General features: G+C 44.4%; 1 protein-coding gene across 3 annotated transcripts in view; it reads left to right on the top strand.

The window, feature by feature from the left end:
* The window catches only part of ITPK1 (inositol-tetrakisphosphate 1-kinase), a 184,068-nt gene that overhangs the window by 148,069 nt on the left and 21,430 nt on the right, over positions 1-14,569 (top strand). For all 3 annotated transcript variants that reach the window (XM_089522429.1, XM_089522431.1, XM_089522430.1), the window contains 2 exons: positions 6,980-7,078; positions 8,835-8,875. In XM_089522429.1, the coding sequence (XP_089378555.1) occupies positions 6,980-7,078; positions 8,835-8,875 (140 nt within the window). The remainder of the gene's footprint in view (positions 1-6,979; positions 7,079-8,834; positions 8,876-14,569) is intronic.

The raw sequence follows: 14,569 nt of genomic DNA, 5'->3' as shown, positions 1-14,569 counted from the left end.
CTCTGTTTGTTCTGTTGGAAATGATACGGAACAGTGAAATCTGCTGTCACATGCTTCCTTCTCTCTACTGCCCTCTTGTCTTCCAAAACCAATGTCTTTCCTTTTGTGCTAACAGGACACAGTCGGGGAATCGAGATCTTTTCATCTGTAAGCTGCAAATAAAGGCAGCATTAACTGGTGACTAGAGACAGGCTTGTTTCTGCTTTTAAGTTAGCAACTGTCATCTCAAAAATGATGAATGCAAGTTGCCGATTCAGGAACTACACTGAAAGTGTACAGGGTGCATCAGTAAGCATTGTAGGAAATAAAGTGATCTAAGGTGGGGATAGCAATATTGGTCTGTTCTGGTAAAAATTCTTAAGCTATCTTAAAAACCAACAAATTTTATTTGCTATAAGCTGCCTCTTGATTGGATGCATCCAATGGAGTGAGCTGGAGTTTGTGAAAACTCACGCCAGCTGAAACATGTTAGTCTTTAAGTGCCACAAGAGTCTTTGTTGAACATCGAGTGACTGATTACATTCATACACAAATTGATATAGATAGTGTAACATGAAATCTTGACTTCTAATCACAGAGGTATTTCAGATGGGTATCTATACTCAATTTGAAAAGAAATGTGCTTTGTACTTACAGTCCTCTGTGTGTTTTGTTGCATATATTCCACACTTTTATAATTTAGCTTTAAAATGTGTACAGGTTATGAGACATAGTCTTGGCCCTTGGGTCCCATTTGTACTCCATTCCAGAATTCACTGAAACTAAACCTGTCTTGATCTTTTCGGTGGCTATGAGCCCAATTTTCTTTAAATAGTCATTTTTGTGGCATTTAACTTATCTGAGAGCTAAAATCATCTTGATACTGAATGTGATGGATAGGTGCTGTTGGCATTTGAGATGTATAAAGATGTTCCTGGAAGAGGAGGATATCTCATAAGTTCCCATCTGCCTTACCGGTTTGGTTGACATGGCTATTTTTAAAGTTAACCAGAAGTCAAAAGTGTGGCAATTATGAGAAATTAATAATAATTCCCCCAAAGTCCTTAATTTCCCCCTTTTTCTCTTGTACCTATCTATGTTCACATGACTCTTAAAACTTTACAACAATTCCAGATCATGCTTCATTTTCAGAATCTCAAGGTTTGGTCTTTAAGGTTTCTCCCCTCTCCTTTCTTTCCACTTCTTCCCTCCTCATTCAGTCTAAACAAATAAGATGTTGCCCTGTTGTTGTTGTATTGGGTCTGTGCAGACAAAAATTGAGTTGGTGGCATATTATGAAACAATACTGCATCAGCTGCAGATACCATATATGCATAAGCAGAGTTTGTAAAGGTTACTTTTTTGTGTTATAACTTGTGAAATCCTGAGGTGGAAAGTTATTTTTGGCCTACAACTCCCAAGATGCATCTGCTGGTCTAGCTGTATTGACTGGGAGGTATTGGGTGTTGTGGTCCAAACAAAGCACAGTAATTTTCCAAGTTCTGTTTTATTACTGATCTTGTTTTTATTCTGCTTTTCAAAAGAAAGTCTGTGTTGCAATGAGGAATGTGTCCTAATTGCACTAGTGCTTGAGCTCAGCTGAGAGTCCCCTCTCCATTCAAGCAGTAGTGCTTGAGCTCAGCTGAGAGTCTTATCTCAAAGTCTCATTTGGTTGAGTGGCAGTGTTGCAGTGGGAATGCTGAATAAGTAATAGTGTAAAGCACCCCTTGCCTAAGAAAACCCTATGAAATTTATGGGGTCACCATAAGACGACAGGCAACTTGAAGGCACAGATACAGATAGTACATAAACAATATGTTTCTGAAGGGTTCCCTCCCCATACTTTGCATTTGCATTGGAGACAAATGGAGGGAACCGAGGTAGAACCAGACAGCTCTCTGAATTTACATGGCTGGTGGCAAAAAAGAGATTTGTGAACCGCAGACATATGGATGGGAACACAGCCAAAGATGTTTCCATGTATCTTGGCTGAATCAAGTGTTAGTCCTCCAATTAATTCAAGTTAAGGAACTTTCTTCTGTCAGAAGCTTGTAAATATTGCAGCACTGACAGTTTCAGGTTTTGCTGCCTGTTTTATCTAGCTTTGAAGCCTGGGAAACTTTTAATTTTGTTTCAGGGTAGGGAGAGGTTTTTTTTAGCTCCAAGTTGACCTCAAAGCATCAGTTTGTCTCTCAGTCTGTGTTTTTACCAGCATAACATGCCTGCAGTTATCTTTTGCAATGCACAGTAATAAAAGAACAACAGAAGGATCAAACAGAAGGATCAGTCTCAAGAGCCATACCTATCTACCTCCTGTCTTTCATGTTGGACTAATTTAATATTTTAATTTATTTAATTTGTATATTGCTTACTTATGGTTCAGTGTACACAAACTTTATTTCATGCACAAAATGATTAAAATGTTATGTACTGTATAAAACTACCTTCACGCTATGTTTATAAAGGGTATACAAATAAGAAACAAATTTCAGATTTAGACTTTGGGTCCAATCTCCAAGATTTTTCATTACATATTTGCAAATATTCCAAAATCTGAAAAGGGAAGCTGAGAGGGGATTTGACGTGGCTTACAAGGGTAGCAAAATGAAAAACCTGATGATCATATAAAAGTTAAAACCAGGATAATTTAAAACAATAGAAAATCATTTTGAAAACATAACAAGATAAAAATATAGTACCTTCTCTTCAGGATGATGTCCAGATCCTAAACTCTGGTGAATTGTGACTGTAGCTTTAAAATGTCTTAATCTGATGTGCTCCAGATTTGGAAGACCATAACCTCAATGATCACACACATGGTTGGGGATGGAGTGTTGTAACCCAAGACATCTGGAGGGCACCTGGTTGAGAAAGTCTGGTTTGGAGAAACAAGCCAAGAAGAATCATAAAGAACAATTTGAAGTTGGTTAGTTTCTCTAAACCATGCGTAAGGACACCATTTGGATATGATCAGACACCACAAACATTTGTGGAAACGTGCTTCCCATTGTCTCCTCATGGCTACTTGAGGGGAGTTTATGAGATCAAGATTTGTTCAAATCATGGTAAACCATAATTTAATATTATGTTTGAATAAGACAGTTTTCATAATAAGCTGTACCATTTGTGAGAGCAGTATAGTATCAGAACAGCAAACTCATGGCTCCAAATGTCATGAAAAGAAAGGAAAAAAGCACTGGAGAAGCGATGATATTGTACAGATTTGTGACTCTTTAATGTTCTATGCTTGCACATCGAGACCACCATATAAAACTGGAGTTTAGCAGCTTACAATTTTAAGTTTAATTTACAAGAAAGATGAGAGAGTGATATGATTTCTCATGCTCCTGGAGCCTTGAGTAAATCACATTCAGCCAAGAGGTTTCAAAAGTAGGCCTAATTAAATTCATATTTACTTTTTAAGAAAAAGCCATATGTTGAGCTTTTTCTCAATGCCACTTGACAACTTTTCTAGCCTTAAGGTTTATTCTGATATTGCATGTAGTGGCATTTAATGGCTCACATGTCTTGGCTGGTCTGGAGCTTTTTGCTTGGCAGGAATTCATTTGTGATGTACCTGCTGTCTGAGTCTGTGGCCTAGGTTATTAATTGATATGTGGGTTAGATAAGGTAACTGTTACATGGATTTTTAATTGGTTGACTGGCCGAAGCCAAAGGGTGCTCAACAATGGCTCCTTTTCATCCTGGAGAGAAGTGACCAGTGGGGCCCCATGGGTTCTGTCCTGGGGCCAGTACTATTCAACATCTTCATCAATGACTTGGATGACAGAATTGGGGGCATACTCATCAAATTGGCAGATGACACCAAATTAGGAGGAATAGCTAATACTCCAGAGGACAGGATCAAAATTCAAAATGACCCGAATAGACTAGAAAGCTGGGCCAAAGCTAACAAAAAGAATTTCAACACAGAGTAATGTAAGGTACTGCACTTAGGGTGGAAAAATGAAATGCACAGATATACGATGGGGGACACCTGGCTGAACGAGACTACATGTGAAAGGGATCTGCGAGTCCAAGTAGACCACAAGTTGAATATGAGTCAACAGTGTGATGCAGCAGCTAAAAAGGCGAATACAATTTTAGGATGTATCAATAAAAGTATAGTGTCTAGATCAAGAGAATAGTGCCACTGTATTCTGCTCTGGTCAGGCCCCACCTGGAATATTGTGTCCAGTTCTGGGCACCATAATTCAAAAAGGACATTGAGAAACTAAATTGGTGAAGGGTCTGGAAACCATGTCCTATGAAGAACGACTTAGGGAGCTGGGGATGTTTAGCCTGGAGAAAAGAAGGTTAAGAGGTGATATGATAGCCCTGTTTAAATATTTGAAGGGATGTCATATTGAGGAGAGAGCAAGCTTGTTTTCTGTGGCTCCAGAGAACAGGACCCGGAGCAATGGATGCAAGCTGCAGGAAAAGAGATTCCACCTCAACATTAGGAGGAACTTCCTGACAGTAAGGGCTGTTTGACAGTGGAACACACTCCCTCAGAGTGTAGTGGAGTCTCCTTCCTTGGAGGCCTTTAAGCAGAGGCTGGATGGCCATCTGTTGGGTATGCTTTGATTGGGATTTCTTGCATGGCAGGGGGTTGGGCTGGATGGCCATCTGTTGGGTATGCTTTGATTGGGATTTCTTGCATGGCAGGGGGTTGGACTGGATGGCCCTTGTGGTCTCTTCCAATTCTACGATTCAGTGATTCTATGATATATAAGAGACCAGTTGTGTAGCCAGTTACTTCAAAGTGTCTTTTGGTGGGTGAAAAGTGGGGATTCAGGGGGGATAAAAACATCAGTCCTTTTTGTCCCTTTCAAATTCAAATTGTATTTCATTTACTGTCATGAGTTTAGTACAACTTATGTAGAGTGCTGGACTATGACTCTGGAGACCAGAATTCAAATCCTCATTCAGCCAAGGAAACCCACTGGGTGGTCTTGTGCAAGTCACACTTTCTCAGCCTCAGAAGAAAGCAGGGCTAAGCCCTCTCTGAACAAATCTTGTCAAGAAAACCCTGTGATAGCCATAAGTCAAAAGCAGCTTGAAGACACATTGAGAACCAAATGTTCTCTGATAGACATGATATACAATTAAAAATGTATATGTAAAAATAAGAAAATAAAGCTGTTATAAAAATGTTTCTCTGTGAAGCGCCATGTATGTGTAAATTTGAAAGGTAACAGGGCACAGAAGCAGGCATTCATTCCATACATCCAGCATTTAGGAAGTGCTGCTATGCTATCTACCCATTTTTCTACTACTTAGAGCCACCTTCTCAGTTCTGTTTTTGAAGAGCTGGTTCAATGCATGAAAATGCTTCAGTCCCTTGTCTGGCAGTACATTTGTTACACATTATAGGAATTGGGATGCATGCCAACAAACATGTATTCCAGAGTGACAAGATTGCTTTGCTCCTTTGCACATTCCAGTGAATTTTCAGATTCTTGTCTAGCCTCTTTTTGAAAACATTCACAAAAAGAGACCCCCACCTCTCTAGATAATTGGTTCCATTGCTGAACAGCTATTACTTCCAAGAAGTCCCTTCTCGTGTTCAATCAAAATCTACCTTCCTGTAACTTAAAACCATTAGGAATGGTCCTGTGCTCTGGGGCAGGAGAGAATAAACCTGCACCCTTCTCTTTGTGTCAGCCCTTGAGATACAGAAGGTGTGCAATCATGTCAACCGTTCGGTCTTCTCTTCTCCACGTTGAACATGCCCAGCACCGTCAGCCTTTCCTCATGTTTTGTTCTCCATGCCTCTTATCATTCTTGTCGCCATGCTTTGAATATACTCCAGCTTCTCTATATCCTTCCTAAAATCAGGTGCTCAGAACTGAATGCAATGCCCCAGATGAGGCTTGACTTGGAAACTACAGTTCTCTCAATAGAATAACTCTTCATTGAGCAGAATGTTAGTCATGTTCCATTTAGCATCCAGAGCCAGTGTGGTGTAGTGGTTTGAGGCCAAGGTTTGAATTCCTGCTCAGCCATGGAAACCCAGTGGGTGATCTTGGGCAAGTCACACTCTCTCAGCCTTAGGGATAGGCAACAGAAACCTTCTGTAAATAAATCTTGCCAAGAAAACTTCATGATATGCAACCCTTAGTGTCACCATAAGCTAGAAACAGCTTAAAGGCACACAACAACAACAAAAACAACAACAACAACAACAACAACATAAAGCAGTGCTTTTTATGGAACCATTCCAGCCCAGTGCCGGCGGACCACGTTGCCACCACCACCACAGATCAGTAGCTGCTGGTGAAAATCAGTGGCTCTACCTGTGCTACAGTTGCCAAAAACTGGTGGCCATTGTAGAAGGTCTCTGTGCACAGCAGTGCACTAGAGCACCTTCTTGTACCATAGGACTCCTGACTGGCAGGGCAGGACATCTGTGTCCTTTCCAAAAGAGAAGGAGGAGGAGGCAGTTCTCAGCAGTGTACATATAGTAGTAATGTCAGAACCAGAGATTTTGATGGCTGCCGGTAGAACAGTTGAAGCTTCAAAAACAACCATGTTGCTACATGTTGCTCAATATAGCATAAGCTGTTGTGGTCTAGATTCTTTCCACCATCAGAACGATGTTGCTTCTACTGCTGCTGCTGCTGTTGCTGTGTGCCTTCAAGTCGTTTCCGACTTATGGTGACCCTAAGGGGTTTATCATGAGACTTTCTTGACAAGATTTGTTCGGAGGAGGTTTGCCATTGCCTTCCCCAAGACTGAGAGTGTGTGACTTGCCCAAGGTCATCGAGTGGGCTCCATGGCCAAGCGGGAATCAAATCTTGGTCTCCAGAGTTGTAATCCAACGCTCAAGCCACTACACTATGCTGGCTCTCTATATCTGTATATATTCATGTAAAAAAAAGCCGAGGAAATGTTGTAAATGTTGGAGTCAAGTAGAACAATGGCTATTAATGAAGGAAATCAGTTTTGGCACGTAAAGACTGTTTGAATTTTCTTTTTTGTTCTTCTTGTTTTTCAGATGAGAGAGTCTGTTCACCACCATTTATGGAGTTGACAAGTGCATGTGGAGGAGATACCTTGGAGCAAATAGAAAAGAATGGAATTGCGTTCCCATTCAGTATGTCATCCAGCTTTACATTTTGCCTGTTATGAAACTCTTAGAATAATTTTCTCCCTGATGTTCTCCAATAACAGGAGCAGAAATATTCCAGTTGGGCAGAAGTGAGGTGGTAAGAAAACCCTCATGTTCACATCAGAGCAAAAGTTGTAATTTAAAAAGTGTTCCTAATAGATTTTAGCAATTAATTGTACTTGCTCAAAATAAACGATGATGGGTAGTGAGTGTCGTTAATTGGGGAGAAAGTAAAAATGTGTGTTAGATTGTGACTTTGCTTACATTCTGAATTTATTCAGATCAGATGATGATGAACAATGTAATTTGATAGAACAAATTCACAAACTGTTGAGTAAAATGCTTAGCTCTAATGCAGTTGTTGTTGTTGTTATGTTTATGTTTATTTATATCCCACCTTCATCTCAGTAGAGGGACTCAAGGCGACTTACAAATCTAAAACAGTCCAAGTTAAAACACTATAAATATGCAAAATACAAGTTTAAAAAAACAAACAATTAAAAACATTACTTTGTTAAATTTTAAAGTTTAAAATGCTTTAAAACAAAAACAAAACAGCATCTCTGTCATGCGAAAGTCTGGTGGCATAGAAACATTTTTACCTGCCGCCAGCAGGGATGGAGCCGTCCTGGCCTCCCTAAGGAGTTCCAGAGCTTGGGAGCAGCCACTGAAAAGGCCTTTTCTCTTCTTTCCACCAAACGCAACTGAGAGGATAGTGGGACAGAGAGAAGGGCCTCTCTCGATGACCTCAATATTTTGGGGGGCTCATACAGTGAGATACAGTTCTATCTGTATTGGCTGGAAAAGGAGCTGTAAGCCCTCAAAATAATTTTTCCAAGTTCTGGTTTTCTTTACATTATGGTAGTGATATCTTTATCCTATTAATGTCACATTAATACAATATTTAATACAATTTCTATTAAATAGCCAAGCTGTTAAAAGACTGAACATTAAATCATTTCTTGCAATGACAGGAGACATTGGCATCTTCAGATTATAAGAGCATCTCTGCCTGACCAGTTTAATGATTCATGTGGTCCAGCAGCTTTATTGCCAAAGGGTCTACCCAGATACCTCCATGAAACATGCAGGTGTTACACATTCAAGAGTGTCCAAGAGTGACTTGAAGAACAAATACATCATTAAAATACAGTACAATGCAATACAAAACAATAAAACCTGCCAACATAAAGCACACTAAAGCACAATTAAAACATGGGGTTTTTTTCAGCTGGGAGGCCTAGATTGTGATACCAATGTTATTTTGAAAACCTGGGCAATTTTTTTTTAAAGACATTTATTTATTACATTGTTATACTACTTTTCAGCTTTTAAAAAAACTAATTAATCAATGCAGCAACTAAAAACTACCATAATTAAAACCATTAAAGTCACCACAATAAATGCCACCTGGTTTTTACCTGGAGCCCTTTCATACTACACAATTATATCACTGTGGTTCCGCTTTAACTCCCATGGCTGCATCCTGTGGAATCCTAGATTTTGTAATTTGATGAGGCTCTAGAGCTCTCTGACTGAGAATTCTAAATACCCCTGCCAGGATTTCAGAGGATGTTGCCATAACATTTAAAATGGAATAATAGTGCTGTGATTTGTGCAGTGTGAAAGAGTTAAAACAAACCTCTCTGGCGAGCTCATCTTATTCGTTAGGAATAACAATGAAATGTTTTGTTTTTGTCCATTTACTCAAAAAATTGCATTTCATTTCTTTCTCCTGTAGTTTGTAAGACAAGAGTAGCCCATGGAACCAATTCTCATGAGGTGAGTAACTACACAGGATTCAATCTGCTGTATTATTATTATTATTATTATTATTATTGCTTTCCATAGCTGTGCTGGCTAAGGAATTCTGGGAATTCTGGTCCAAATGTAACTTCACTAGGCCCTGAAATTGTAAGTCAGAACAGAAACGTTGGGAGGATAGAGGATTGCTCCTGCCAATAAGGAGAAATAATAAAGGTTCTTTCCTTTTATTTCTCATATTTAGTCAGAACTAATTGGTAATCTCATATGACATTTTCTTCTTCGTGGTCTCTGCGAATCACACAAATGGGTTTATTCTGCGCCTGCGCAGCAATACTCGGAAACTTCTAGAATCTCTGGGCAGAAAATAGTTTGCAACTTTCTGCAACTTTTTGGCGGTAGCTCCGCCCACCCTTATATATAGCCCCTAGCGGTCCTGCTCTCCTCAGTTCCATCATTCCGCTGCGCAAAGCAGCTCGAGGAACTTCGCTAGCATTTCACTTCCAATCTCAGGAATAGGATCTCTGGACATTGACCACTGGTACGACTGACCATTCTCACGGACTCTGTTTTCAACTGTGACCACTCGGTACAGCGTCGATGATGGCCTCTTTTAAGAGGTGTGCTAATTGTGGGGTGAAGACGGCCACGACAAGTGCATGCTCTGCTTGGGGGAAACCCATATTCCAAGCACTTGCTCCCACTGCAAGGCCATGTCCACTCAGGCCCTCAAGAATCGGGACCGGACCCTGAAGGCCGCCTTGTATGATAAGGTTTTGAATCAACCTTCCTCTTCGGGGGCCTCCGGTGAGGGAGAGGACAAGTCCTCCAAAGTCTCTAGAAAGAGGCAAGTGGACAAACAAAAAGCCCCCAAATCTTCTTGCCCTGACCGGGGCTCCAAACAGACCCGTTCGGCCTCGCCTTCCGCCAAGGTTCGCTGTAACGGACTACCAAGCACGGTTTCAGTGCCCCCACCAGACTCGAGACAGCCGACTGTCCCCTCGCCCGAGTCCAGGCCAACAGTGACTCCCACGCCATTAGTGCTTCCAGAGCCGGTTCCAGTCCCGCTGGAACCAAGGGTCCTTTTCTCTAGTCATCTTTCTGTTCCTATTGATGACCTCCAGATTGTGGACCTGGACCATTCCTCTGAGTCCGAAGGTGAAATTCCGGACTCAGATGTCCCACATTTTCCACAGAGGCCGAGGCCCAGGTCTCGCTCCCCGCCACGGGACAGGCCCTGGATTGGCTCTCCCCCATGCAAGGACAGGGCCACCCTCGGTACGGAGGCAGACGAAGCATCGGCCTACAACATGCCAGACAGGGATATGCCGGACAGGGACCTGTTCGACTCCTACCCGGATCTTGTTTACGACCACCGCTCTGGTCAATACCTTTTGCCAGTTGCTGCCTCACACCTTCGGCGCAACATTCCTGGACCCACGAGGATCAGGCCTGCACCATCCCATCACCTTGACGCAGCCCTCGGGACCGACAACCGTTCCAAGTGACCTTCGACACCGCACAGGGACACTTCCTCGGCTGGTGGCTGTATGAGCCGATCCCGATCCGCATCCCGCTCTCGTTCTCGTTCGGAGTCACCACTTTTGGGCATGGAGTCTCCATTGACCTTTGTGGAACCCGCAGCGCCTTCTCCCACCGACGTTGTAAGGGTTTTTGCCGACTGTATCATCAGAATGGCTGACACCCTCAAGCTGGAGGTTGCCCGCCCCGACGAGGATGCCCTCGATCCTGTCGAGAGGAGGATCCACGGCTCAGCACCAGCACCACCTGCATTGGCCTATCTCCCTTCACTGGAGAAAATTGCCAGGAGGTCCTGGGACACGCCTGCCACCATAGAGTCCACCTCCCGCAAGATTTAGAACCTGTATAGGGTGACACCGTCAGCTCCATCCTGGCTCTCAAATCATCCGAAGCCGAACTCGGCTATAGTGGAGGGAGCGCAAACAACGTTTGCTCCTCAACCATCTTCATCTCCTATGGACAGAGACAGCAAGAAGCTTGACAGTCTTGCCAAAAAGTTCTATGCCTCCGCCGCACTGGATATGAAAATCGCCAACTATGATGCCTGCATGGGGGCCTACATCCAGCTGCTCATGGAGAAGATGGATCCCACCATCAATGAGCTCCCGGAGGATAGACGAAGGATGATGATTGCGCTTTGCAATGAAGTCCATCTCATGGCGGGCCAGCAGATATCTCTGCTAGACATTCGACAGACTGTGCGTCCAAGGTGCTCTCGGGATCTATAGCCCTTCGATGCTATGCTTGGCTGCGCGCCTCCGAACTGACCCCTCAGGCTAGAGCAGCAATTGAGGACATGCCCTTCGACAACTCAGGGCTGTTCAATAAGGAGACCGATGAGAAGCTGAGCTTCCGATACTGTATGAAGACTGCTGCCAGGAAGCATGGGATGTTGTCCTCTTCAACCAAATCACACAACAGAGATACGGTACCCAATGGCCTTGGTACCTTCCAATCCAGTAGCGTTATCAGCCGCAGGACCAACCATATCAGGTCCCAGACAGGACACCTCAGGGTCGTCCGTCTCATTCGCCTTCTGCTCCTCCAGATTGACGTCAATCCTCACAACCCTGATATCAGCAGGGTTATAAGAAGAAGGACTCTCGAGGCAAGAGGAGGTTCTGAGGCTCCCCCATGCACCTCGTCATCACTTTTGGAGATAGATTAAGACCCTTCCTTGACACCTGGGCACCTATCGCTGCCGACTCATGGGCACTTAACATCGTCCTTAGGGGCCACGCCCTTGAGTTTCGCAAGCTCCCACCCACCGGAGCACGCATTTCCACCGTCCCCTCGGACACCCTTCTTGACGAAGTGCGCACCCTCTTAGAAAAAGGCCATCGAACCCATAGATCCTTCTCGGGCCCGATACTGCTTTTTCTCTAGATACTTTACTGTTCCCAAGAGAGACTTGGGTCTTAGACCCATAATGGACCTACGTTGTCTAAATTCCTTTATTATTTGCAAACGTATTAAGATGGTAACCCTTGCTTCTATCTTGCCACTCTTCCAGAAGGACGCCTGGTTCGTGACGCTGGACTTGAAAGATGCGTACTTCCATATTTCTATTTGAGAAGATCGCCGCAGGTTCCTTGCATTTGCCATCGGGACCGAACTCTTCCAGTACAAAGTCCTTCCCTTCAGCCTATCCACAGCTCCAAGGGTCTTCACGAAGTGTATGGCGCCTGTTGTGGCTTTCCTTCGTCAGAAAGGGATAACAGTCTTTCCATGCCTAGACAACTGGCTCTTCACAGCACCGTCTCGAGAGGCCCTTCTCCAGGACGTTCAATTTTCCCTCTCCCTTCTCGAGGCTCTAGGCCTCCAGGTCAACTTCGAAAAGTCGAACCTGACCCCCGCCAAGCGTATGGACTTTATCGGAACCACACTGGACTCTGTTGCACTCAAAGCGTTCCTTCCCTAGACAAGGTTTCAAGCCCTTTGCACAGCAATATTACCCTGTCTCTGCCAAAGACGCCTGCAGGCTCGACTCATACAGATCGCGATGGGACATTTAGCTTCTACCACTTTTGTTACTCCGTGGGCAAGACTTCGTTTCAGACCTCTTCAATCCTGGTTCCTCTCTGTGTTCGATCCCATATGGGACTCCCCTTCCAAGGTGCTTACCATTCCGAGGAAGGTACAAAAGTCTCTACGGTGGTGGCTCCAATTCGACAACGTCTGCATGGGCATGACCTTCCTTCCACCGCAGCCGGACGTTACTCTTACCACAGATGCATCTCTTCAAGGTTGGGGTGCCCATACCTCGGATCTCACCATAAAGGACAAATGGACACTCGCAGAGGCTGCGCTCCATATCAATGTGCTGGAGGTGCTAGCCGTAGAGAAGGCGCTCAGGGCCTTCCAGACAATTCTCGCCAACAAGGTAGTTCTCCTACTTACGGACAACACCACCGTGATGTATTACTTGAACAAGCAGGGCGGCACGAAGTCAAGAACATTGTTAGCCGTCACTCTCCAGATTTGGGAATGGTGCATTCTTCACAAGATTTTACTACAATGCATCCATCTCCCAGAAGACCAGAACGACTTGGCAGACCAGCTCAGCAGATCGTCCACCACTTGCCACGAATGGAGACTGCATCTGGACGTGGACGAACACCTTTTCTTCCGATGGGGAACACCACAAATGGACCTGTTCGCCTCCCCACTAAACGCCCACAGCCCGACCTTCTGCTCCCGGATTCGAGCGCCGGGCTCGACAGGAGACGCCTTCCAGCTCAGATGGTCACAAGGACTACTGTATGCCTTCCCTCCATTTCCACTCATCACGAGAGTGCTGTCAAAGATGCTGATGGACCACTTGGATGCGATCCTGATCACCCCGTGGTGGCCCAGACAGCCTTGGTTCGCTCCCCTTCTTCGTCTCGTGCAGGATCATCTCCGGCTCGAGTACCGCCCCGATTTCCTGTCACTACACGCCGGACAGGTTCTTCACCCCGAGATGCACTCTCTCCCATTGGTGGCATGGAAGATCCGGTGTTGACGGCTCTACCTGCCAACGTCCGCGATGTCCTGCTTGCGGTGCAGAAGCCGGACACACAGAAATCCTACAGATACAAATGGGACAGGTTTCTTGCCTTTTTACGAGACAGAGATATCCCTCCATCCCAGATCTCCATCCCGACAGTGCTTGACTTTCTCATGACCCTGGCCGATGCGGGCCTTTGTCTCAGCTCTATAAAATGTTATATCTCTGCCATTTCATCCCATTATCTGTTTGATGACAAGCCTTCTTTGTTCGGGGATACCCTCGTACGGAGGTTCCTCAAGGGGTTCAACAACTTACACCCATCGTCCTCCGTCCCAACCCCAGCATGGAGCCTGGACGTAGTCCTGGCCCAACTAGCCTCCAAACCTTTAGAGCCCATGGCTACTACAGACTTAAGACTGTTGACATGGAAAATGGCTTTCTTGGTGGCTATCACTTCTGCCCGCTGGGCGGGCAAACTATGTACTTTGCAAGCTGACCAGCCCTTTTTGCGTTTTCATAAAGACAAGGTGGTCCTCCGTACCGACATCACCTTCCTACCAAAGGTGGTGTCGGTTTTTCATATGAACCAGGACATTGTTTTGCCTACCTTGGCTCCGAACCTGACCACAGACTCTGAGTGCCAGATCCATTCTCTAGATGTCCGTAGGGTGTTAGCTTTCTACTTGGCCAGAACGTCGGATTCAAGACGTTCGGAAAGACTGTTTGTCTGCTATTCTGAAGCCAAGAAAGGACTGCCCGTGTCAGCTCAGAGGTTCTCCAAATGGGTGGTCAATACCATCTGCCTCTGTTACAAGCTGTCTGGTAGACCGGTTCCATGTCAGATTCGAGCCCATGCAACACGGGCGGTAGCTACATCCTCTGCCTTTCTGACTGGGGTTCCATTGGAGGATGTTTGTAAGGCTGCTGTCTGGTCCCAACCGTTGACCTTCATCAGATATTATAGACTAGATGCCAGAGCCAGACAGGAGGCAGCCTTTGGGAGGGCAATGTTACTTTCTGCTATACTCTAATCCTGTTGAGGTGTTAATAAATGACAGTACGTCTGATTTGTTTAATCCCTTATTATTATTGTTTATTGAAACTGGTGATTTCAGAAATTATGCTTTATGACACTCCCTCCTCCACTGACTTTAGCTTGCTAGTCTGAACCCATTTGT

The sequence above is a fragment of the Sceloporus occidentalis genome, unplaced genomic scaffold, assembly GCF_023333645.1.
Source record: "Sceloporus occidentalis isolate IW3139 unplaced genomic scaffold, rSceOcc1.0.p SCAF_4, whole genome shotgun sequence".
In the NCBI taxonomy this organism is placed as follows: domain Eukaryota; kingdom Metazoa; phylum Chordata; class Lepidosauria; order Squamata; family Phrynosomatidae; genus Sceloporus; species Sceloporus occidentalis.
The sequence above is the reverse complement of the archived record's forward strand: the minus strand, read 5'-3'. Positions and strand labels throughout refer to the sequence as shown.